Genomic DNA, 21,893 nt, shown 5'->3' with positions numbered 1-21,893 from the left:
AAGAAACATTTCAATTTGAAGTTTCCAAGAGGTAATTACAAACAAGAGGAAGAGAAAAATATTTTTGAAATTATGAAAAATACCTTGACAGTGACTCCCTTAGACTCACATTTAGCCCTTGAAAAATATTCTGCCAAAGGGTGCATTTTGACAGGGAAAAGATGAAGAGTGGAGAGAAGAGGCAGCAGTCTGTCATAATTGATGACACTGCAATGCAAGCTGAAGTCAGGACTGAATATTTACAAAACTCATTCAGGGTGAGATTTTTAAAAGGGAAAAAAAAAAAGCCAACAAGTAGACACAGATGGACCCAACCTTTTGAAAACATAGTAGGACTACAACAGGCAAGATCAATGCAATACGGTCAATATAACCACGCCACACATACAAAATAATTCAAGGGTCTTTTTCATAATTCAGTATTGTATGAGTTTCAATATAAAATGAAAAGGCTGGAATAAATAAATTTTTCTGTAGGAATCTGTAAGGCTTTGTTTGGATATATGTTATTTTAACTCATTTTAGAATGACACAGCTGAGCTCGGTGACTTTGGCCATAACAGGACTTCAATGCTAGAAATTTTCACCCCAAATTATTAGTTTAAACCAAGCTCAGACCACTAATTTGCAATGTTACAGTGTCATAATAATTAAGCCAATCTGAATCTAGACTGCCACATTCTTATATTCCTATTCTTTGCTTTTACTGTTTGACCTCACCTCCTCCTCCCTTCAGTTACACACTGACTCTCATGCAATCCCATGGTTAAGCAGTTCAGAGATATGATCCAGTTAAAATTGAGCTGGAAGGGAAGGCAGGAAGCAGGAGAACTGCAGCAAGCTAAACTGCCCCAAGTTGTTACTGAAGACTATTTGATGGACAAAGTGAACATATTTTTTGTAGTCTTGGTCCAGCTGCCAGTGAGGAGGTTCATTTCAAGCAAATTCATCTGGCAGTTTGCCATCAGATTCAAAGCAGAAGACAGGTTCAAAATCAACTTGGAGACTAAACTTGCCCAATTATTAGCAGTGATGTGTCCAAGGTCAGGGCTGAGGTAAAGCAAAGCAATTCTGTTCCCTGTTCCACAGGGATCCGGGAGCTCATCTTCAAGAGTTGTCAGTCCGGCACTTTTCACCAATGCTGAATTCACACCTCATTTAAACAAATATGACTAATCCTGCTCCCAAAGAAAGTGTGATATATCTGTCTCGCTACTAGCAATACAAGTTGGGCACAGATGTATGTGAGGTAACAAGCCATCCAATGTGAATTGATCTAGCACTTATGAAATGGATAGGAATTAGAAAGGCTACAAGAGTAGACAAGGTTTGGACTAGTATTACACAAGCATCAAAAATTATGCCATAAAGTACATCTATTATATAAAGTCTTAAAAATTCACAATTTAGGAATGCAGCTAGTCTCCATATTTACCGTGCGTTCCGACTACAGGGCAAATTTGTAGTCCCATAGATTTATATACAACGGACAAACCCTGTTTAAATAAATAAATAAATAAATAAATAAAAAATCTGTTTAACCTATTCCTCCTATCAGTAACAAACCTTCCTCCAAAATCCAACTTCCCATGTCACAAAACGATAGAATCTTTCTTTTCCACAAATGTTAGGTCTAAACTGCCTGGGAAAAAACAGTCTGCATGTTCCTCATACTCATTATTTACAAAAAGAAAAGGCCGGTACAAATATATAACAATAAAGCAGAGAAGTGAACATAAAATATATGCTTTTTAGTCCTGGGAGCCGTACAGTTTTTTGGCAAGGCTGCTCACGAGAAAACCCAGTCACCCAGATTCTAACACGCTTTGTATTTCTAATTCTCCCGTTAATCCAGCCTGCTCCAAAAGTTTTAAGCAAACAGAGCCCTGGCAAAACATCCATCCAGGCCATCAGATTGCTTAGATCCACTATAGTGCACCTCCAAAAGTGTACAAGAAACAGTTGTCCCTGCATTATAGCTGCCATTTCACTAAAAATAATCCTAAATGAATTCAAATATTGCTTCTTCACCTGACAGGAAAGGCATACTACCCTGCAAAGAGATACTATATTTTTAGGCTTTCGAACCACTTCTAAATGAAGAAAGGAGAGGAAATTAGCCTTACGCCACAAGGTTATATTCCAAGTTTGGCAGGAAGAACAATGTGAATAAATTAAAACTTTTTTGACTATTAAAAGGGATGAGAACAGCCTGGATTAAAGTAGTTAGGAAGCTAAAGCAAGGGTAATGTCTGCTAAGCATTTCACTTAACTTTTGTTTGCAGAGACCTAAGATATGATATGATTTCCCCCCCCCATTTCAAAATGGGACATATGTAAAAATAAATAAGGTATGTGTTGCTATTTTTTCAATGCTATAGATTCTTTGCACCAGTATTTTAATGGTCAGACTCTCTAACAAACTGGGTGGAGCTGTGTGAAATGTTTCATTATTTTCCTACTGATGTTTGTATCTCAGACTTATTGTTGTTCAAAATACAATTTCACATATATCCAAGAATGCATGTGCATTATTTAAAAGGAATAAAAAGGAAGTGAAATTTCAATTATTGATGCATACTGGTGGTCTTAAAAATGACAGACAACATGTGGGTTTTTTTAGAAGATTGCAGTTAGTGACAGGCATTTTTAATTTAAAGAATGAGCATAAACAAAACCTGACTAATAAGAATACACAGAAATGCCAAATCCATAAAATAAATGCCACAGCTAGTACTAAGATATGTACAAATTCTATAATAAGAATCGTTGCATACTCTTTTCATGTAAACTCGTTATGACAGACATATAACAAGAAGATATTGCAAAAGCAAAATATTAATACAAAAAAGTTGCAGTAACTGTATTTGATCTTGAAAAAGCAGCTAGTAAGATTTTCAGTCCATTAATAGAATCACACTCAGGATGAAACCAGTATGATTGCATGAGAGGTTTGCTTTTAGGTGCATGCACTATCATAAACCTGCTCTAGATCCTAAGTAATGGGCATTCTATAACACTTCAGTTATTTGAATTTTACTGTCAATTATTTTCAATTCTAAAAGGATTTTCTTTAATCCATTATTCTTGATCAAGATAACGATTTTTCAGAATTCTAACATCTTAGCATTGCCCTGTATTGGCCGCCGTAGGTAAGAAAGTGCTGGGTGTTTTTCCAGATGCAGTTTATTTGTATTCCATAACGAAACCAAAGAAGTATTCAGTGCCACACACATCTTAGACTCTGCTTATTAGTTGCAGGTAGAGTCTCCTTAGTGCATCACCAAGATGAGCCGGCACCATCTAGTAGATCGCAGCAGAAATACTCATGGATTATACTTTCATATTATCCTTGAAAAGATTAGAATAGTAGTAAAGCATATTTATTCAGTGTTTTGAGACAGCTTCAAATGATCTGATGCAATAGACATTTTCTTCTGAAAAATAAAAAAGGATGAGATAATGCATTTCAAGGTCAATCGAAGCAAGGGTGCATCAGGGGAAAAAAAAAGTGTTTAAACCACAGCAGATTTAACAGCTTAACCAATAAAACTACTCTAGCCTTCAGTCAATGGGAATCAAAACAATGATTTCAAACTATTTTATTCAATCTACAGGCAGGATTACTAGGTGATAAAGCTTTTTCCTTCTTTTCTTTACTAAAGAAGCAAGCGTTTCTCCTATTTTTAAGGATTTCTTTCAGTAAATTATGCACCCTTTTCAGGACTACAGCCACAAGGACACAGACGTTCTTTAAAGTTTGTAGGTTTATGTCCTTGTATTTATTACCACAGGGCTTAAATATTTATGTGTATACTCACTGGAAATCTGAAAATGCAAGGAATTTTAATATTATTACATTTACTAAAACTTATTTTCAAATCTCCATTAAGCCCCTTCAAGTATCTAAACAGCACTTTTTTTTCCCTTTGTCAAATGATGTCATTTGCTAACATAAGCAGGACAAAGGTTGATGACCCAAAAATACAATAAATTACTACATTCAGATTCTTTATGATCATTGAGGGTTTTCCTTAATAATCTGAAAAGTACCTATGTGGAATTTAAATCATCACATTCATTAGAAGTTTCTCTTTCTCCTCTGTCCCTGCCTTCTCACCCTCTCCAGATATACACTGACTTGCTGAACTCTATGAATTCTTTAAAATAATATTTCAGGTTTTAATAGTAATTAACATATTAAATATCAGTGTACAAGGGGACTGTACAAAGCAATTCCATAGTAAATTAGTCTGAAAATTGCCCTAATTGTTATGCCAGAAGATGTCCTCTACGTTTTGTCTTGGGAGAAAAAGATCTTTCTGTCTAAATGCCATTATGCGTCATCCTAGCTGAGCCTCCTGCCTAGCGGGGACATTGAAGTTGTACAGCAGGAGCCGCTTCTCAGGCTTTAAGAACTACAGTAAATCTTCAAACAATTTATCCAAACAAAGGCCAGTGTGTGGAGAGAAAAATACACGGGAAGCAGATGAATAAGCAACATCAATTATGGGGGGGGTTGACCTTTCTGCCCCACACCATGGCACAGATTTCACACCAAATCGCAGCAGATTGAAGTTGACATGCCTGGAGTGAAAACACTGGTCCTCACAATGTTGCCACTCTACATTCACAGAGCTGTAGTAAGGAGAGGAGGGAGAAAATGAAGAGAAGAGGAGGGGGGTGTGAATGAAAAATCACGCATAATGGGCCTGGGTTTATTTTACAGAGAACAAAATGGCTCAATTTGAGCACTTAGACTGTCGAAATTGGCTAGTGTGAGATAGAAGAGGTTCATCCGGGGGGACACTTGAATCAGGTGCTTTCAGTGATATGACCTAGGAGAAAGGATAGGGAGAATAAAGGCAGTTCTTAAAAACTTGTTAATGCTGTTAAAGATTGTGCCATTTCACACTTCTTTTTTATATCTATATATATAGACATAGAATTTTTTGTACATAATCACAGCAGCTGAGATTTACCTTCAGTCAAAACAAAAGTGACTAGGCTAAAAGTATTTTTCCAGTACCAAAAAATACTGTCTCATGCAGCATTATTTTGTCACACAAAATATTCAAATCTGCCTAGAGTTATCATATCTACATTTTGAAAGATTTGCACTCTGCCCCAGGAAAATATTGCCTTTACATCCAAGGAAAAGCCAGACTAACTAATGTGTACTTCGAACCACCTCAATTAAAATTCAGGTTTTGGCCTTTAGAACAGTCTATTTAAAGATTTCTTTTTCTAGATTGGCCGTAGACAGATGATTATTAAATATTTATAAGTCTTTGAAAAGGATTGAGTGCTTTTGCTTTGTTTATTGTGTGGAGCTCCCCCTCCTCTTTCTTTCCCCCACTCCTTCTTTGAGGGATCTATGAGTGATCATTTTATTTGAATACTTCATCAGCTGGTTAGCGCAAAGACAGATCAGTCAACCCTACGCAGGCCGTTTCGCATCAATGGAATCTGTTAACACTGCTGCAATAATAGCTTAAGGTTTAATATGCAATCAGATCAACAGCTTTTGTCTCATTCCAGAGGACATTAATATACAAACTGCTACTATTTCATATTGATGGTAACTAAACACCACCAGTTCTGGCTGAGACTGAAACGATTAAAAATAGATAAGCTTACAATAACATTTACATTGATCCTAACCTTAGTTACTATTATTAAAAAAAAAATCTCAACCAAACATCAATCTACCAGCAAATTTTGCTGCTTAACTGTGAAGTCTAGGTTTAAGGATTAACATTGGTGACGTCAGACCTCGGAAATGTAAACATTTGCTTATTAATGCTGATAGCATGCTGAATTAGATTTTTCAGCTTGTGCACAAGTTTCACCACTGTCAAGAAAGCAAGCTACCACCTTTTCCCCAGGTATCACAGCTGTAACACTCTTTCCCAAACCACTCAGACCTTAGACTTCACTCCACCTGGATGAAAGAGAACTGTGAAGGAAAAGTCACAGCATATGTAAATATGACACTGTGCTTTACCAAAAGTCTATTAATAATTTCAGAATCAGCCAATGAAATCTCATAATATGACCACAGGTTTTAGATTCTGTGCTGCTACTAGGAAAACCTATCTTTTCCTTTTAAAAGATATCTGCAAGCATCTTTCCTGAAAATACCCTCCTATTTTAAATATATCACATAGTACAATAAAAGTACTACTTGAGAGCATGTTAGCACACCTGATAACTTTACACTCAAGAACAACAGTACTAGAGAGTTAAGAGACATTTTCATAAACTTTAATAGACTATCAAGCTGGCAATACACATTTCATGATTTCTAAATACAGCTATATTGTAAATTATTTGATTAGACCCCAAGATAGCTATCCCCTAGAACATCTCAAGAACTGCTGTTCAACCATGCGAGCATAGGAAGAAAGAATACCTTTTCCGCTGAGATTGACCAAAGGGGCTCCCCACAATAGGTCTCAGAGGTGATCTAGAAAGCATCGTAACTAGAATTTACAACGGTGGCAGCTACAGGGTAGACAAGTTTCACACTCTAAGTGCATAAACAAAGTTCATTCCAGTGGTCTGATCTCCAGCTCCCTGGTTTCCTTTAGACCAACACAGCCCTTGCATCTTTTTTAGGTTTGTGGTTTTTGGGTTTGCTTGTGGGGTTTTTTGGAGGGTAAGAATTATTGAAGGAGAGGGTTTCATCTTGTTTATGTCTGTTGCTAAAACTATATTCTCTCTTTGTCTTTGAGCAGAGTTAGGTAAGAGTCTGACTACTCTACTTGTTATGAAGCTTGGAAAGGAGGACTCCAGGTAATTCTGTTATTCTCTCTCATAATTCACAACAGGTCTGCATCACTTTTTTCTCCTTCCCTATCAATTCCACATATTGTGCCAGCAGCTCTGCTGGTTGGCTGATATATTTAAACCACCCGAGTTCTCTGAACTCTACCATGGTGACAAGCATCTCAAAACACATTGTAGCTCTCCAGCCCTTGCAAGCATTGTGAACCAAGGAGCTTCAGCCTCAAATCGTAACTTATAGGCTACAGTCACCAGGTCAGCCTTTCACAATTATAACATAAACGGGACAAGACTAATCATCAGGAAAGACAAAATAAGGCAGACACCCTCTGCAAGATCAATCCCTGTTAGTCAGCCATCCAGCCAGAGGCACATTTGACAGGAGCTCTGGAAAAAGCGCTGAGGAGTGCTCATTGGCAAAAATGAAACTCAGGGAAAACAATGAAGAAAGGAAGACCTGAGTGTTTAATCAAACACTTGGAATTAGTTAATTCTCTTGTGGAGCCTATTGCCTAAACTACCTCTCATAAAAGCATAATATTTTAAGTGTAAAACTACTAGAATTGCTACATCTGTTATGCCCCTAAAAAATGATAAGTAAAACCAGCGTGCCTAGCAGACAGAACTCAGAGCCGGCTCACAAGGTTCAAGTGAAAACTTTCAAAGCATGAACGCAGTTCCCACAATCGTATAACACTGTTTGAACCCTTGGCCTCTGATATTGTTCTGTGTTACTTGATCAGATTAAAACCGGAAAGTTAGGAGTTAGTTTTTGTTTCAGGCAGAGGTTATGCCCTTTATTTTCCACGTTACACCAGCACCTTAGAAAGGACTGTGCTAAGAAAAATGAAAGGGTTCTGCATAGCCTGTTTGAACTAATCCTCTCTACATCAGTTCTGTGAATAGTCCCAAGTAGATTATTTTAGATAGACAGAGTACCAGTATATTCACATAAGTATCAATACATACACAGACAATATGCATACACAAGTACATGTTCATGTGTGCATGCATATATTAATATTTGCCTTACACAGAGAAGAGACATAAGTTTGGCAAACCAGACTCTTTTAGCTACATCTAAAACTATACATCTCTAGTCCATTATTTTAAAAGTTACTAGTTATTTGACAGAACTAATACTTATGCAAGGCATAGTAGTGGAAACTGTCTTCATTTCTAAGATTTCACACATTCCCTAATTAATTCAAGGGGACTTACAGTTTTAGATAACATTCTTCCTTTTATCACTTGCCATCTAGCAGTTGGTATAATGTCAACACTTACATCTTTTTTTCCAACTGAAATCATTTTTAAAACATTTTTATCCTAAAATGTTCGTCTCGATTTTTCAAAAATTATCTTAAAGATAAGAGATTTCTTTCCATTTCAGTCCCACAACAACGAGAATGTCAGCACAGCTTTTTTGACAGACAAATTATTGAATCAAAGAAAGAATATGCCATTAAGCCCACAGGTTAGGAAGTGTCAGGAATGGTTTAAAGAGATATCCCATTTATCTTCAAAACATGCACGGAATGTCACTAATGTGTGTTTATCATGTATAATCAGACAAAGAAAATATCGAAATAAAGTACTCCTGCATACAATAGAAGTCTCCTTCCATCTCTCAAGATATCAGTGCTATTCAAATAGAATAATAATGATGAAACCTTCTTTCTTGAAAATGGAAATCAAGTGAAATGTAGATAGAAATGATTTTTTTGTAGTTGATGTACATTTCTAAAGTGCATTAACAGGAAATCCAGAACTTTTTAGGTCAATTATATTGTCAGTATTGTCAATGCCACTGAAATGAATACCTAAGCAGTGCATATTCTTGCTGGAACAGGGTTAGAGAAGAAATCCTGTATTCAATTACTTGGAGAAGAGGAACTGCAGGTACACACTTAAAGGCTTGCTTTGTTCCAATCTTATTTTTATTTTTAATCAGTCAAAAGGCATCCAAGAAACATATAATTATACATGTTTTAAAATCCACACTCTCCAATGTTTTCCTTTTTAATTTTTGTTTTCCTTATGGCATCTATTTCTTAAAGCCTATTTTTGGTAGCCAAGTGCATCACAAAACACTAAGTCACAGCTTTCATAATCAATTTTCCAAGACATGATGTGACAGGTTCACAGAGCTAACTAATATATAGGCTTAATATAAGAATAGTAGGCAAAGGTTTTTTTAAACATCTGAAAGGTACTGGAAATCAAAATGGTGATGACATACTGATGGGATAGGAGGTTTTGGCAGGTAAGCTGAATAAATGCATCAGTTGTAGCCTTTGGAACATGCTATTATTCTTCTGAAACAAAAATCTTAAACAAAAGTATTCCTGTAGATTTGCAAGCCACAATCCCAGCAGCAGGCAAAACGTGCACCTGCTCTTTCCCCCATTCTCAATACTGTATTTGTGAACAATTTTTTTTTCTTGTGCAAAATTTTAGAGGTCACATAGAAGGCAAAGTGTTTTATGAGAGTGTCAAAAATAGGAGCAGGTTACGTAAAACACCACAAATTGAAAAAAAACACTTGGCATCTTCCAGATACAGGAAAAAGAAATCTTGTAAGAAATCCAAAAAGCAAGAGGCCTCTAAAAAGCCTCATGATACCTCTCGTGCCACCCTCCCACCTGGACCTTATGGATTTCAATGAACAGCTATGGCATCTCTCTCAGTCCATTTATCTCAGAAGTCAGACACAGCTCAGTGGCTTCACCCATTGACCAGCTGTATCTGCCACGACAGGGCTCTCTCTCAAGTCAGGATCTATGTGCTTTCTACTGCAGCCCTGTGATCAACAAAGCCCTGATAAGAAGCACATTCTTTAGCTGCAAGGCAATATTTCTACTCCCCTTTGACAAACGCCCCAATATCCAGCTTATCATCTGTCATGCGATTACAGGTACATGCATGTCGCAGACACTTACATAATATTGAGGTCCAGCATCTTCTCCATCATGTACAAATATTGCTCAAAGAGCAGAAAACCCTGAAGCAGAAAGGATGTTCCCCAGAAGATAAAGAGGAGATGTAGGGAGAGAAAGCCTGTCCAAAAGAGTAACAATAGAAAGAGCAATCAAAACTTATGAGAATGACAGTAAAAGAACTCAGCAAGTGAGAGACAGCAGGAGATAAAGACAAAGCAAAGGTGGACAAGGAAAGGGAACACAATAAAGCTCTATTAAGCTATGTTTCATACTGTCCACTGGGGTTTACGCCTTGAAGAAGGCACTAGCCACAGATATATTTTTATGCCTTGAGAAGTTATAACACTGCACGTCAGCAAGAATTCGGTGAGAAACCCCCAGATGCCTTACCTTACAACAACCGTTACGTGTTTACCTAGGTATTCAGGCACATTTTGGAATAGTATTCAATTTCTGTTATTTGTACTACTAGTTAAGGATTTTTTTTTTTTTTTTTTTTTTTTTAAGTTAACCACTTCAATCTTTTAAGCGTATGGCCCCTCTTTTCCAGCTCAGCTCAAGGAGTGAAAGGAAAAAATAGCACAAGAGAAGAAAGGAGTGATCATGTAAAAGTTTAAGCGTGTTCAGGAGGAACTTGGCAGTAATATAGAGACTGACTGTTTCTCAATAGTGAATTTTAAACAGTTCTTAATTTCACCCCAGTTTTTTCAGATATGGTGCCGACAATTCTTTTAGTCAAAACAGGTCAAATTGCTCTTTTAAAGAGCTCAAATACTACCCTGTTTTCCCAAGACTTAAAAGATTGAATTATATTCCTCTCAGAACCATATGAAAAGTAATCACACTAAAGAAAAAAAAAATTCATTTAATGTATTCTTGTGCATTTCTAGGACACACTTATAGTCTGCACATGCACACACATGCTAGTAATACATGGGGGTTTTGATTCTTTAAAAGCTGTAATTAATTCTTGATAGCCAGAAAATATTTGGGGGGGGAATGCATGGAAAGGTTGTATAAGGATAAAATTTGTATTTTATCTCATTCACTTGCAATACACAAAACCTATTTATTTTCTAATAACAAAACCTATATATTTTTCAATACAGTAATCATTGTGACTGTAAAGATACATGGTGTGGTTTGCAAGCCTAAGTTCAAAATAGCCAGAAAATTAGTGTCAACAGCATTGCTGTTTCTGAGGTTCTGACATGTTTAGGTGAAGTTTTAAGACGTTGATCTTTGTGAAAATAACACAATGCTTGGCCTTATGCCTGAATGTCTTCACTGAAACATGAATCTGTACATATAGGTGGGGGCTCTGTCTTATTGGGACAATTTTAACAATTTGCCCCAGGTGGACTGTTCCAAAAAAGACAGAAGTTCAGCATCTCTTATCTTTCTGTGTTTTCTTTACCAAGAAGTTCACTCAGACATGGTAGAAGGTCTTTGGACATGCTTACTGATATGCATAAATGCAGGCCAGAACACTTATCTAAGGAATAACTCGCACCAAAAATTTAAAATGTTATCTGTACCATAATCTACAATATTAACATTATTTCTAATGTAGACCTTTCATTACTTACTAATCCCCATTTTCTCAACAGAAACTTCCTGTTACAAGAAAAATTGTTTCTTTCGTCACTAAGGAGTCTGAGCTATTAAAACCTCAAGTGAAGCCAGTCTCTGTATCTGAGAGCTTATAAGACTGAATGATTTGCCTAACATTAAGCATTTGATTTACAAATCAGTTCCAACAAGATTGAACTACATTAAGTTCACAAACAAGGCTTCACTCAAACATCTCATTATGAATTTCAAAATTTCCATTTGCCTCAAAATCTCAAGATTCAAGTTTGGAGTTGAAAGCAACTCTTCCCAAAGGCCATTGATTCACTCCACATTTTCCTGTGAAGAAATTGCTCAATAACTAAGCAACTCTGTGGTCTCCTGCAATATACTAAGGGAGGTGATGCTTCCAATATTGTACGATAAACTTCTGCTATAGGAAGTTCTGCTGTAAATATGTATTGCCTCCAATATTCTGAAAAACAGAGATGTAGATGAACATCCTACCTCCTGGAAAGTTGCAGGTTAAAAATAAAATACATATATATATTTTAAAAAAATTGAATACAGCAGAAAAGTAAATAAAAAATAAATCAAAAGAGCAGTATAAGACAGCATTCAACTCTTTGCCTCTTGAAAATTTAAATGAATACTCCTTGAGAGCAAACTACAAAATGCTAACCTTGAAGTGTTGAGTGGCAGAAAGAATTATGGGTTATTGTACTGTCAAAATGCCAGACAGCTGTATGTTGAGTTACTGTGTTATTTAGACAATCAGAAACTTGGAAGCTAATGTGACATATTTTTTTCAGTGTGAAAGCTCCTGACATGCGTCATGATAATTTCTAAAGGGACAAAATGTTATATAAAAAACATAGTGCCTTTATGAAACTGCCTAACAGGTACAACACCATTGCAAGAAGAATTCATGTTAAATACTATAGATAAGTAGGATTGATTCAGGACATGACTAAAATTGCTATTACATCATTTCGTTGTTCATTTGTTCTATAAATTTTATTTTTGTCATATTTAGAGGTACTCTCATGTATAGATCCAAGAATTTCCTAGCCATTTACTTTATGTCGTGTTACTTAAACATGTTTCTAATTTTATGTGTGACAAGAGTCCCTATTAACCCTTCTTTGAATATTTCCTGAAGCAAAAATGGGCTGTTACCTACTTTGAGACTGGCAAACCCCACTTCCTTTGTGAACTGACATGGCTCAGAAGGCTCCAAAAGCTTTCATGATTCATTTCTTCCGTTCCACAAGAGCCAGTATTTTCTGTACCTAAAATTAGCTCAGTCTTAAACACAGGAATATTAAATGCTGATATTCTATTACAAGGTTAGATTGGCCTAATATTAGTGAGTTAAAACTGCACTAGGATTGTCACTCTCAGTTCATACAGTTCCCCACACTGTCTTAAGCAACATTAAGGAAATGCTTCAGAATAGACTAGGCAGAAGTTAAGACTTCATGTTAATTTGAATTTGGTTCAGACTCTGAAACAAGTTTCTTCACCATTTCCAAACACCCTTATGTCAATAACTGATTTTCTTATCATTCATATAATCTTATCAACACTCTGAGGTGGGGTTTTTTTCCTATTTCTTGATACCAGTGACACTCCATACTGAACTGCATAATCTAGTCACCCTTCAAATGAAAACATTTACCAGTTGCAAACATGCCTGTTTAACTGAACTCCCTCTTTTTTTTTTTTTTTTTTACTGCTGTTATAAAGACAGGGCTCTGTATCTATCTTTTCTAAACAAATGAATAATTTTCATCTTATTTTCTTATTTGTGCCCATTCTAACATAAAGCTATTATAATCTCTTCTTGCTCCATTCATGACTTTTTCCACATCTCATACCATTTATCATCACTGTTGTGTGAAGTCTTTCCTGTTCCATAACATACTTTTTGAAAAGCAAATTATTTATTTTATAATATTGTTAAATGTAAACTCATTCTTGTAGAAGCACAGAACACGATTGAACACGCTGCTCTGTGGAGACCTTCCAAACCTCTGAGAAGGCCCGAGGGCCATGATGAGTAATCAGCTGTTCCTCAGTTACACAAAACAACACTGAAGGAATAATGAGATGACTGGGTGTATATTTATAGGAATATTGACGAGTAAGGAAACTATCTTTTATATCTGGCACAAAGGCAAATAAGATGTGAATATCATTTTCAACCACAGCATGCCCAATTAGAGAAGGTTGATAAACTGAAAGGTTTTAGAGAAGAATCACAAGAAAAGTTTAGAACGGTGGGTAGCATCTCTTATATCAAAAAAACAAGGAGATCAATCTGTTTCAACACTAGTACAATAAAATAAAGGAGTGACTTGAAAACAGTTAGCAAGTGTGTGCGAAGAGTATGAAATTTCATTAATGGGTTCTTCAATGCAACAGACAGTGTAAAAAGATTGAATGCTTAGAGAATGAAGCTACCCAACTCCACACTGGGAATAAGCAGCATGTTCTGGAGTTTGAAGCTCTTTTCAGTGCTGGGGTTTTTTGGGGTTTTGTTTTGGTTTTTTAAATCAAGACAAAAAGACATACTGTATTTTACATGAGAATTAATTTTTGAATTAGTTTTATAATCTGTTTTACTCAAAGTCAAACTGTTATTACAACTATCATGTACATTTATAAATCTAGGTAAGGTGACCAGATTCAATACAGCTTTATAGGTAAAGCCCCTCCACTGTAAAGTTTTAGTAGTCTTTTTTTTATTTCATTCCTTCTGCATATTCATATTTTTCACATGAAGCAAAGCTCAGCTCAATCTCCATAATTGGACACTTATTTTTGAATTGTCAGATGTGTGAACAGTACCATTTCTTTCAAACTAATGTGCATTATTTTCATCAGCAATGAATTTCATGTGCTGTCATATTGCTTACACACCTATCCTAATTATACCTGGAAAAGGGTCATAACTAACCTAAAAAATATCATCAGCAACAAATGTCATTGTCTTGTCGCTTGCCCTCACTGGTACACAGCTACAGAACAGTGAGTTATCCTACCTCCAATCTTTCAGAACACTGAAAATTAGCCAGTTATTTCAACCTTTTGCTTTATGGGATTTTGCCAATTTTTGATCATGTCAAATTATGCCTATTACACAATTAATACTTGGGAGAGGGGAGTTAGCAACCTCTTATTAAAGACCTCTGCCAATATAAAACATTCACATAGGAAATATAAACAACAAGGCAACAGCCAAGTTTGAGAGCAGTCAAAAAGTGAACAAAACAACTATATAAATTAGAGACCTGAAACAGGTGCTTTTAAGATCGCTTATTCAGCTGTTAAGTGAATTTTATCAGAATATGCAGTACATTGCAGCCCATTGTTCTCTTTCTATATATACACATTGAGAGAACATTTATGACAGTAATGCATTAGACATTTGTATTAGAAATGGTTTTGGTCTTTTGTCATCACACTTGAAAAGAACAAAATCTTAAGCATTTATAGTGCAAGGTTAAATAACTTATTTAGCAGTGATATTCATGTTTTATAGATCTTTCTGAACTACCAGCATACTGCTTCACCTGATTGTTTCTCAATGCAATATGATATAATATCACTCCTATCCCACCTGCACCCCATGATCATCAGACAAAATATTTTTGGTGCTCGTTCTTTGGTTGATACCAGAACAGAAATACTTGCTTATTGTTCAAGCTTACAGTACATTAAGAAAAATGTTTTTGCTTACTTTTTTATTTTAAATTAGAGATGGGAAGAGACCATTTTAATTTCTGTAGATTCCTATTCATCGGCTCACTGGACAGAGACCGAAGTTTCTCTCATTCTTCAAAACAAAGCAGAGAACAAATAGTAGAAGCAGTGAAAGGAATATGATATATTAACACCACCAATATGTTCCTTTTAGTAGCAAGGGGAAAATCGTTTCTATCTTTAAATGTATTTGCAATGTTAAAAACTGTTTAAATAAGACAGATCTTGCAGAAATAAGATCAAAACTTAACTTACTCCGCATAGATATCTTTTATTTTATAGCTTAAACCTCACTACCAGCAAAAATAGAACCATCAACAAGGATTTTTTTTTTAGTGTTAAACTGAACAAAGAGAAGGAGCTTTTTTTAATTTGCTTTACTAGAACTTTGTACTCTGACATTCAGAATTTACAAGAAATGTGCAAACTTCATGAAGACTACAATATTATCACCAATAATCTCATTACAAGCAAGGCACACTCAGCAAATTTAAAATAAATAAATATAAACAATAGCAGGAAAAATTCTACATCTTAAGTGCCATACAAATACATTGGAATTATATACAAAATAATTGTGACAACAAAACCAAGCAATTTAGAAAAATGCAGTCAGTATTGATGAACAGAGGCTGCCTCCTTACAAGGCTTGAAAAGTTAAAGGCTTGACTGACTAAAAATATTTCCTTGCATTGGATTCTTGTTAAGACAAGTCAGATGAAAGAAATATATATGGTTGTAGTATTTCAAATGGAATATGAGAGATGGAATTTGCACAATTTCTTTCCTTAGATGTGCTTAATTTAAGGAAAAGACATTAAAAATGGTGTTTCCCATATCACATTCAACTAAGCCAAGTAAATGAGAACATAACAACAATATTCTATTGCTCTGACACTTTCAGAGAGTAAATACCTTATCTGGGGTACCTAGAGAACAGGAAAGGGGCGGTGGGGGTGGGGGAGAGAGAGAGAAAGCAAGCTATACTCCATCTATTCCTAGACGTATATTTAACCAGACAAAAATCTATCACAGTTGCTTTAACAGTTATTAAACTGTAAACCAAAACCAATGTTCAGCTCTTCTGCACATTTTTTTTTTTTTTTTTAAAAACGTTGCAGCCAGATGCCCCAACTCCACAACGTCTCTGAGGGGCCGCAACAGAAATGGCAGCAGAAGTTTGAAAACTGGTGACTGCGTGGAATTTTAAACCTCACTAACCTCTCTGAGCGAAGAGGCAGAGATCTCAAGGTTGAAAGCTTGCCTGGATCTTCTTTAATTCCAAACATATGCTTCTTGTCAATGAGATACGAGGAAGAAGGCTGGACTTTATCAGCATTTATACCTAGTAGTTTTGTACCCCAGGAATTATTGGACTACCATAAAAATGGTATTGAGAGCTGTGTCTTATCTGAATTAAAGCTAACATTTCTGCTAAAAGACATTTCAATTATGCCAGATCAGTTAAGGATTTTAAATGAGGAATGTCTCCTCTTCTTTCTTTTTTCCAGCTTATTAATTTTTATTTTTATTTGACAGTTAACCTAATGCTAAGATAATACTGTGTAACTTTAATGCTTAAAATTGATATATAGCCATAGGGCATGCTTTGTGATGGATGGGCTCAGCTTTTATATGAAGAGCCATGGAATTTGATTACTATTGTTCATACTTAGCATTGATGATGAATATTTTCAAGATTAACATTTCATTAAATAAAACACTACTAAAAAGAAAGTTATAAAAATACAGAAATACCATTACCTTCAAAGCACTGCTTTTGCATGTTCCACACAGCGTGAAAAGTTCAGCCAAATGAACAAAAGCTGTAGTGCTATTTACATTACACAGAATTGCTCCCATTTTTGCATCGTCTCTTGATTTATAAACTCTACAACATTCATCCACTCTGCTTCACACAGCTATCTCTGTCCTCTCCCAGTTTAACATCTATTATATACACCACAATTGCTCACTGCTTGATTTTTTTGTACAGTGCTCATATAGATAGGATGTCTTTCAAGTGCACTAATGCCTCTCTCACCCAGTCTCTGCAAATCAATGGAAACATATAGTAAGTATCATTATAGGTTTCCCTAGTTTTGTACTCTTCTCTTACAGTACTGACCACTGTCAGAGACAGAGTATTGGGCTGTACGGACCTTTGGTTCGAACCCATTATTGTCACTATGTTCTATACTATAATTTAAAAAGAGAAAGATACTATCAATGAAAATCAAAGCCCAAGGCTTCATGTGCTTCCCTCAAGAGGAAGCAAAAAGATGGGTTTTTACACAGTGCAAGAGAGTATAAATTCCTCCTGCAGTACACCAGGGTAAATGAGAACAAAATCAAGCCCTTAAGATCAAAACCAAATCACATAAGAGTTGCATTTCCCTGGGTTAGTTTCAGCTTTTGGACGTTCAGATCTGACACAGAAGGTGTACTTGCTACCTGCTCTGGCATACCACATGGGCCCAATCCTGTGACAGGAACTCACTGCAGGATGGAGAGCAGTATCAGCTTTCTACAGAAAACCAGAGCCCATGCAATGTACCCAATATACAGTTCATTGAATGAGGTTATTTATTCTTTATCATATACACAAATATTCTTAATCATTTCCCTTCATACATAAAGTGCTTATTTCTTATTTATGGTCATAAATAAAAAGCTGGTAAGACCATATTTTACAGACAATTGTTCTTATAGCAAAAGATACTTGATTTTAAGAATCAGCCTTCCTGTTTCTATGCTCATTTCATTATAAAGGGGTTTACCATAAGTACTGGAATTTGAATTCCACCCAAGTAATGCATTAATAGATACTAAACCATTAATAATTCCTGTACTTTTTCATAAATGGGCAAAGTCCAATAAATAAACGGGAGCTCTTACATGTCAGAGCAGGGTTAACAAGCACCAAGGAGATTTCAAAGACGAACTGCGGGCAGGGGCTGCCAGAAGGTAAGATTCATAATGATGCCACGAATTCTGGGGACCCATTTTTTACTGTCCACTATGGCAAGTATCTAAAATTAAATGCTAAGCAGAAATTTGTCCTGAGCTCTGACATATAGTAGTTTAGGTAAACAATCTCTAAAATTAAAAGCAGATTCTTGATAATAAATTCCAACATGTATATCTTGATAACAGACAACCTTCCCTTATAAATCAAAAGCTGTTCTTTCCTCACAAAAACCTTTCCAAATTAGATCAGATGACTCACCTGAAATATTCCATCCATCTCCCCTCTTCCGTGAATACCAGCAATTAATGCCCAATTGGTAGGGTAACAAAGGAGAAATTTAAATATTAAATGAGAACTGAAAACAAGTATGATACTAAGAAAAGGAAGGCTCACCCAAGGGAGGCTGTCCTGGATTTTCTACAATCTTAATGAAAATCTACCAGAACAATAAATATTTTTTTAAATTAATCAGGTTCGATGCTACCATTCGATATGAAAACTTGCCCAGAAAGCACTTCCTCATTAGTCACCTAATTCCTCTTCCTTCAGGAAAGAGCTTTTTTTTTTTTTTTTTCCTTCCTTTTTAAAATAGTTACCAGCTGACCACATTTATTGCCTTTTGCTTTGGTCAACTGATGCAATGCACCTGCAAAGTCTTCTAAATAAGCTACACCCACCACCAAGCTGAGGTAGATATCCAGGACCTTTTTAAAACTCCTGTATTTGTTACTGATACCAAATATACATTATATGAGACAGATAAAAGCTCTGACCTAAAGAGATACAGCATATCCAAAAGGACTACTATATTTTAGTCCTCAGCTCTTAGAAAGCCCCATTACTACCCCGAAGAATCAGAGGGAGTTCTACTGAAGGGAAGAAGATGTGGTTTCTTCACCATTAACACAACATGCTCACTCTCTGTCTCCTGGAACAACAGTACAGTCCCTTCACTGTGCTGTCTGCTTCTTCCCAACTCAATAGGGTTGGGTCTGGCCATGGTGTTGAATTATAAAATTAAAGTCAATCCAAAGATGCTCTTAACTTGATTCAATCAGAACAGAAAAATTGTCAGGATTAAACTTGGCTAGGATTTATCCAGATATTAGGTAATACAACTGCTGTTCAGGAAATTGTTTCTTTACCCTGAAATCTGTCTTTTTCATCAGAAGTCAATGTTGTGTTGTGCACCTCATCACCTGAGTCACCCAATGTTACTGCTGATCCTTGTTTGAGGAAAACTTTCTGAGAGAAAAATGAAGAAATAACTTCTATTACTAAATCTGTAAATTTTTTTTTTTTTTCCTTCTGTGTTCATGCATTTCTGCAAATGCTGAGTGGCAATCTCAACAGTGGTAGACAAATAAAATAATGATGTGAATCACAGCAACTAGTCAGGTCTCTCAGCAACAGAGATCTGCATGTCAGGAGGTGCAAGGGGGGAACAAGACTGAAAATGTTAGTGACCTAGTGACAATACTCATTTGCTACATACTTGTTTAGGTAAAGAACAAAACCCAAAGGAATGGTGCTCTGAACCACCTGGTAGGTACAGCACAGCGTATTTTTGTAATACCTATTGGTGGATCTCTGAGTAACACTACGGTATCTGAAATATATGTAGCCTTCCTGGCTACACTGTCTTTGGAAAGGCTATGACATGAAAATTTAAAAAAGAGGACTCAAAAGGAAAAAAGGAAATAATGAACAGTATTCAGTGTTCTTGTTTAAAAACCACAGCTTACAAATAAAGCTGGCCAAAAAAACGCACTATTTAGAGTCAGTGTGACAAAATAAAACAATAGCTGAAAGAACTTAGACCATCCAACTTTAGCGTAAAAAAAAAAAAACAAACAAAAAAAAAAAACAAACGCCAACACCCCCCCCCAAAAAAAAACCCCACCCTGTAGTTAGAGAGCTGGAACTATATTTTATCTGAAAATTATATTCACAAGTAATGACAAATACAACTGAACATGAAGAACAATCTTTTCTCCTGCTTCTTAACAGATAATGACTTCAAGGTCATTCCATTAGTGATCACTGCAGCTTTTAAATGAAACACATATAACCCTAATCCAATTAATGAAAGTATCCTACATTTCTTATACATGCTAATATTGAATGAATGTTTAAACCTTGGTCATTCACCAGTGCATGCACTGTAAGTCAAAATCGGAGAAGCACAGTAATATTACTGACAAGGTATGGGGTTGGTGGGAAGCAGGGGAAGAAGTAAGGTGCCTTAGCATCTTTAACTTCATTTACATTTACTTGTGTTTATCTTTATAATATGCAATTACGCATACAGTTGGAGGGGTGTTCCTAGTGATTTTTTTTCCCCATGTTTAGTTACCTGACCTATATTAGCTTCAGAGAAATCAGTGGTTTAATCTCACATTTCTAGTTGCCTCACTTTCTTTCTTTTCTCCATTTTCTTTTCTTTTCCCCTGCAAAAATCACTTGATATTTTACGCATTCTTTCATTTCTGTCTATCTTTTATCACTAATTTTTTTTCTGTTCTCAACCTTTTCCAGTCTATGGCTATGCCTTCTGTATAAATTGAGAAAATGTCAAAACAAAATAAAAGTTTTCCAAAGACATCTATGTGAGGAGCCTTAAAAATCACAGTTTCTGGACAAGAAGCATGGAATGACACAACCTCAGCAGGGATGGACAAATTTATGGCAACTTAAAAAGTTACCTCTCATCAGCTGAGCCATAATAATTGAATTTGTGCATTCTCTTTGCAGTTGGAATGGGCTAAGATATGTAACTTAGCTTACAACTCAGTAAAAGAGAGAAATTGAAGTTTTAGCTTGGTTTTGTATCTTTACAGCTGGGATATATGCTCAGGAGTGTTTAGGGTCACCATAATTTTTTCAAGCATCGCAATCTGGAGGAATCTAAGATCACACGCCGTTACCTGGCTATGCATTAGAACATACCTATCTAAATCGCTTTTAAAATGAAATATTTTAAGGAACTCAAGATGTTTGTGAAGACTGCATCTATAACCTTACCAAATGTATTTTGTTGTCCTACTGACAGAGGGTGTCAAGGAAGGCCTTAGAGTCCCTTTCTCCTCAGTTTAATATATTTTATTTTAAAACCTAACTTTAAATTCAGCATCTCATATGAAGCTCTACCAGTGAACAGAATCAAAGCAAGTCCAGGCATCTTGATCCCATTTAAGCTACTTTAACTCAGATCTCCTCACTCCTGTTAGCATCCCTGAAGCCTAACACCTTGTGTCACAGAATACACTTAATTCCTCTAAACACTTGAAGTTACAGTCAGTTTAGGCAAAACGTTTTTTTTTCCCATTGTTTTTTAAATAAAATAAAAATGCATGGATAGATAAGGACACACCATTACAGTAGTGAAGATCATGAAATAGTAAGCACTGTAAGCAGCCGCAACAAGCCACACACATGAGAGAGGAAAGAACCCCTCCAGTACTAGCAACCTCCACAGTTGGTTCTGTACTACTTCCACAGCCTCTGCCTTTCACACAGGAGGAAACTGAGTATTAACTACAAAGCATATTTCCTGAAGTTTCAGCAATGTTACTATTTTGCACTATAAACACATATTACGGTGAAAACAGACTTTAATAAAAGATGCTTTGTAAAAAGCATTCAAAGCTCATTGCTCAGATCTCTCATTTAAATGATGCCTGCTGAATTAACAGGAATACTTTTGTCCAGTGGCAAAACCAAGATTTATGCTTCTCAATGTGCAAAACACAACAATGCTCTTCCTGCATGAAAGATGATAATTCCTTCTTTCTCTTTGTGTCCCTCATGCAGAAATGTGTATGTCAAGACAGTGACAAATGATAGTACTT

The 21,893-nt window shown here is 35.9% G+C and overlaps 1 protein-coding gene across 8 annotated transcripts in view; it reads right to left on the bottom strand.

Annotated features, from left to right (window-relative positions):
- The window catches only part of LRMDA (leucine rich melanocyte differentiation associated), a 744,727-nt gene that overhangs the window by 328,360 nt on the left and 394,474 nt on the right, over positions 1–21,893 (bottom strand). The window contains exons 1-2 of one of the 8 annotated variants that reach the window (XM_050898591.1): positions 18,436–18,588; positions 18,301–18,325 (exon numbers count right to left, since the gene is read on the bottom strand). The exons of 6 other annotated variants lie outside the window; for them this stretch is intronic. In XM_050898591.1, coding sequence (XP_050754548.1) covers positions 18,301–18,314 — 14 coding nt within the window. In that variant the 5' untranslated portion in view covers positions 18,315–18,325; positions 18,436–18,588. Of the gene's footprint in view, positions 1–18,300; positions 18,589–21,893 lie in introns of those variants that run through there. One more of the 8 variants, XM_050898590.1, reaches the window with a different exon arrangement.

Source organism: Gymnogyps californianus, chromosome 6 (assembly GCF_018139145.2).
Source record: "Gymnogyps californianus isolate 813 chromosome 6, ASM1813914v2, whole genome shotgun sequence".
NCBI lineage: Eukaryota > Metazoa > Chordata > Aves > Accipitriformes > Cathartidae > Gymnogyps > Gymnogyps californianus.
The sequence above is the reverse complement of the archived record's forward strand: the minus strand, read 5'-3'. Positions and strand labels throughout refer to the sequence as shown.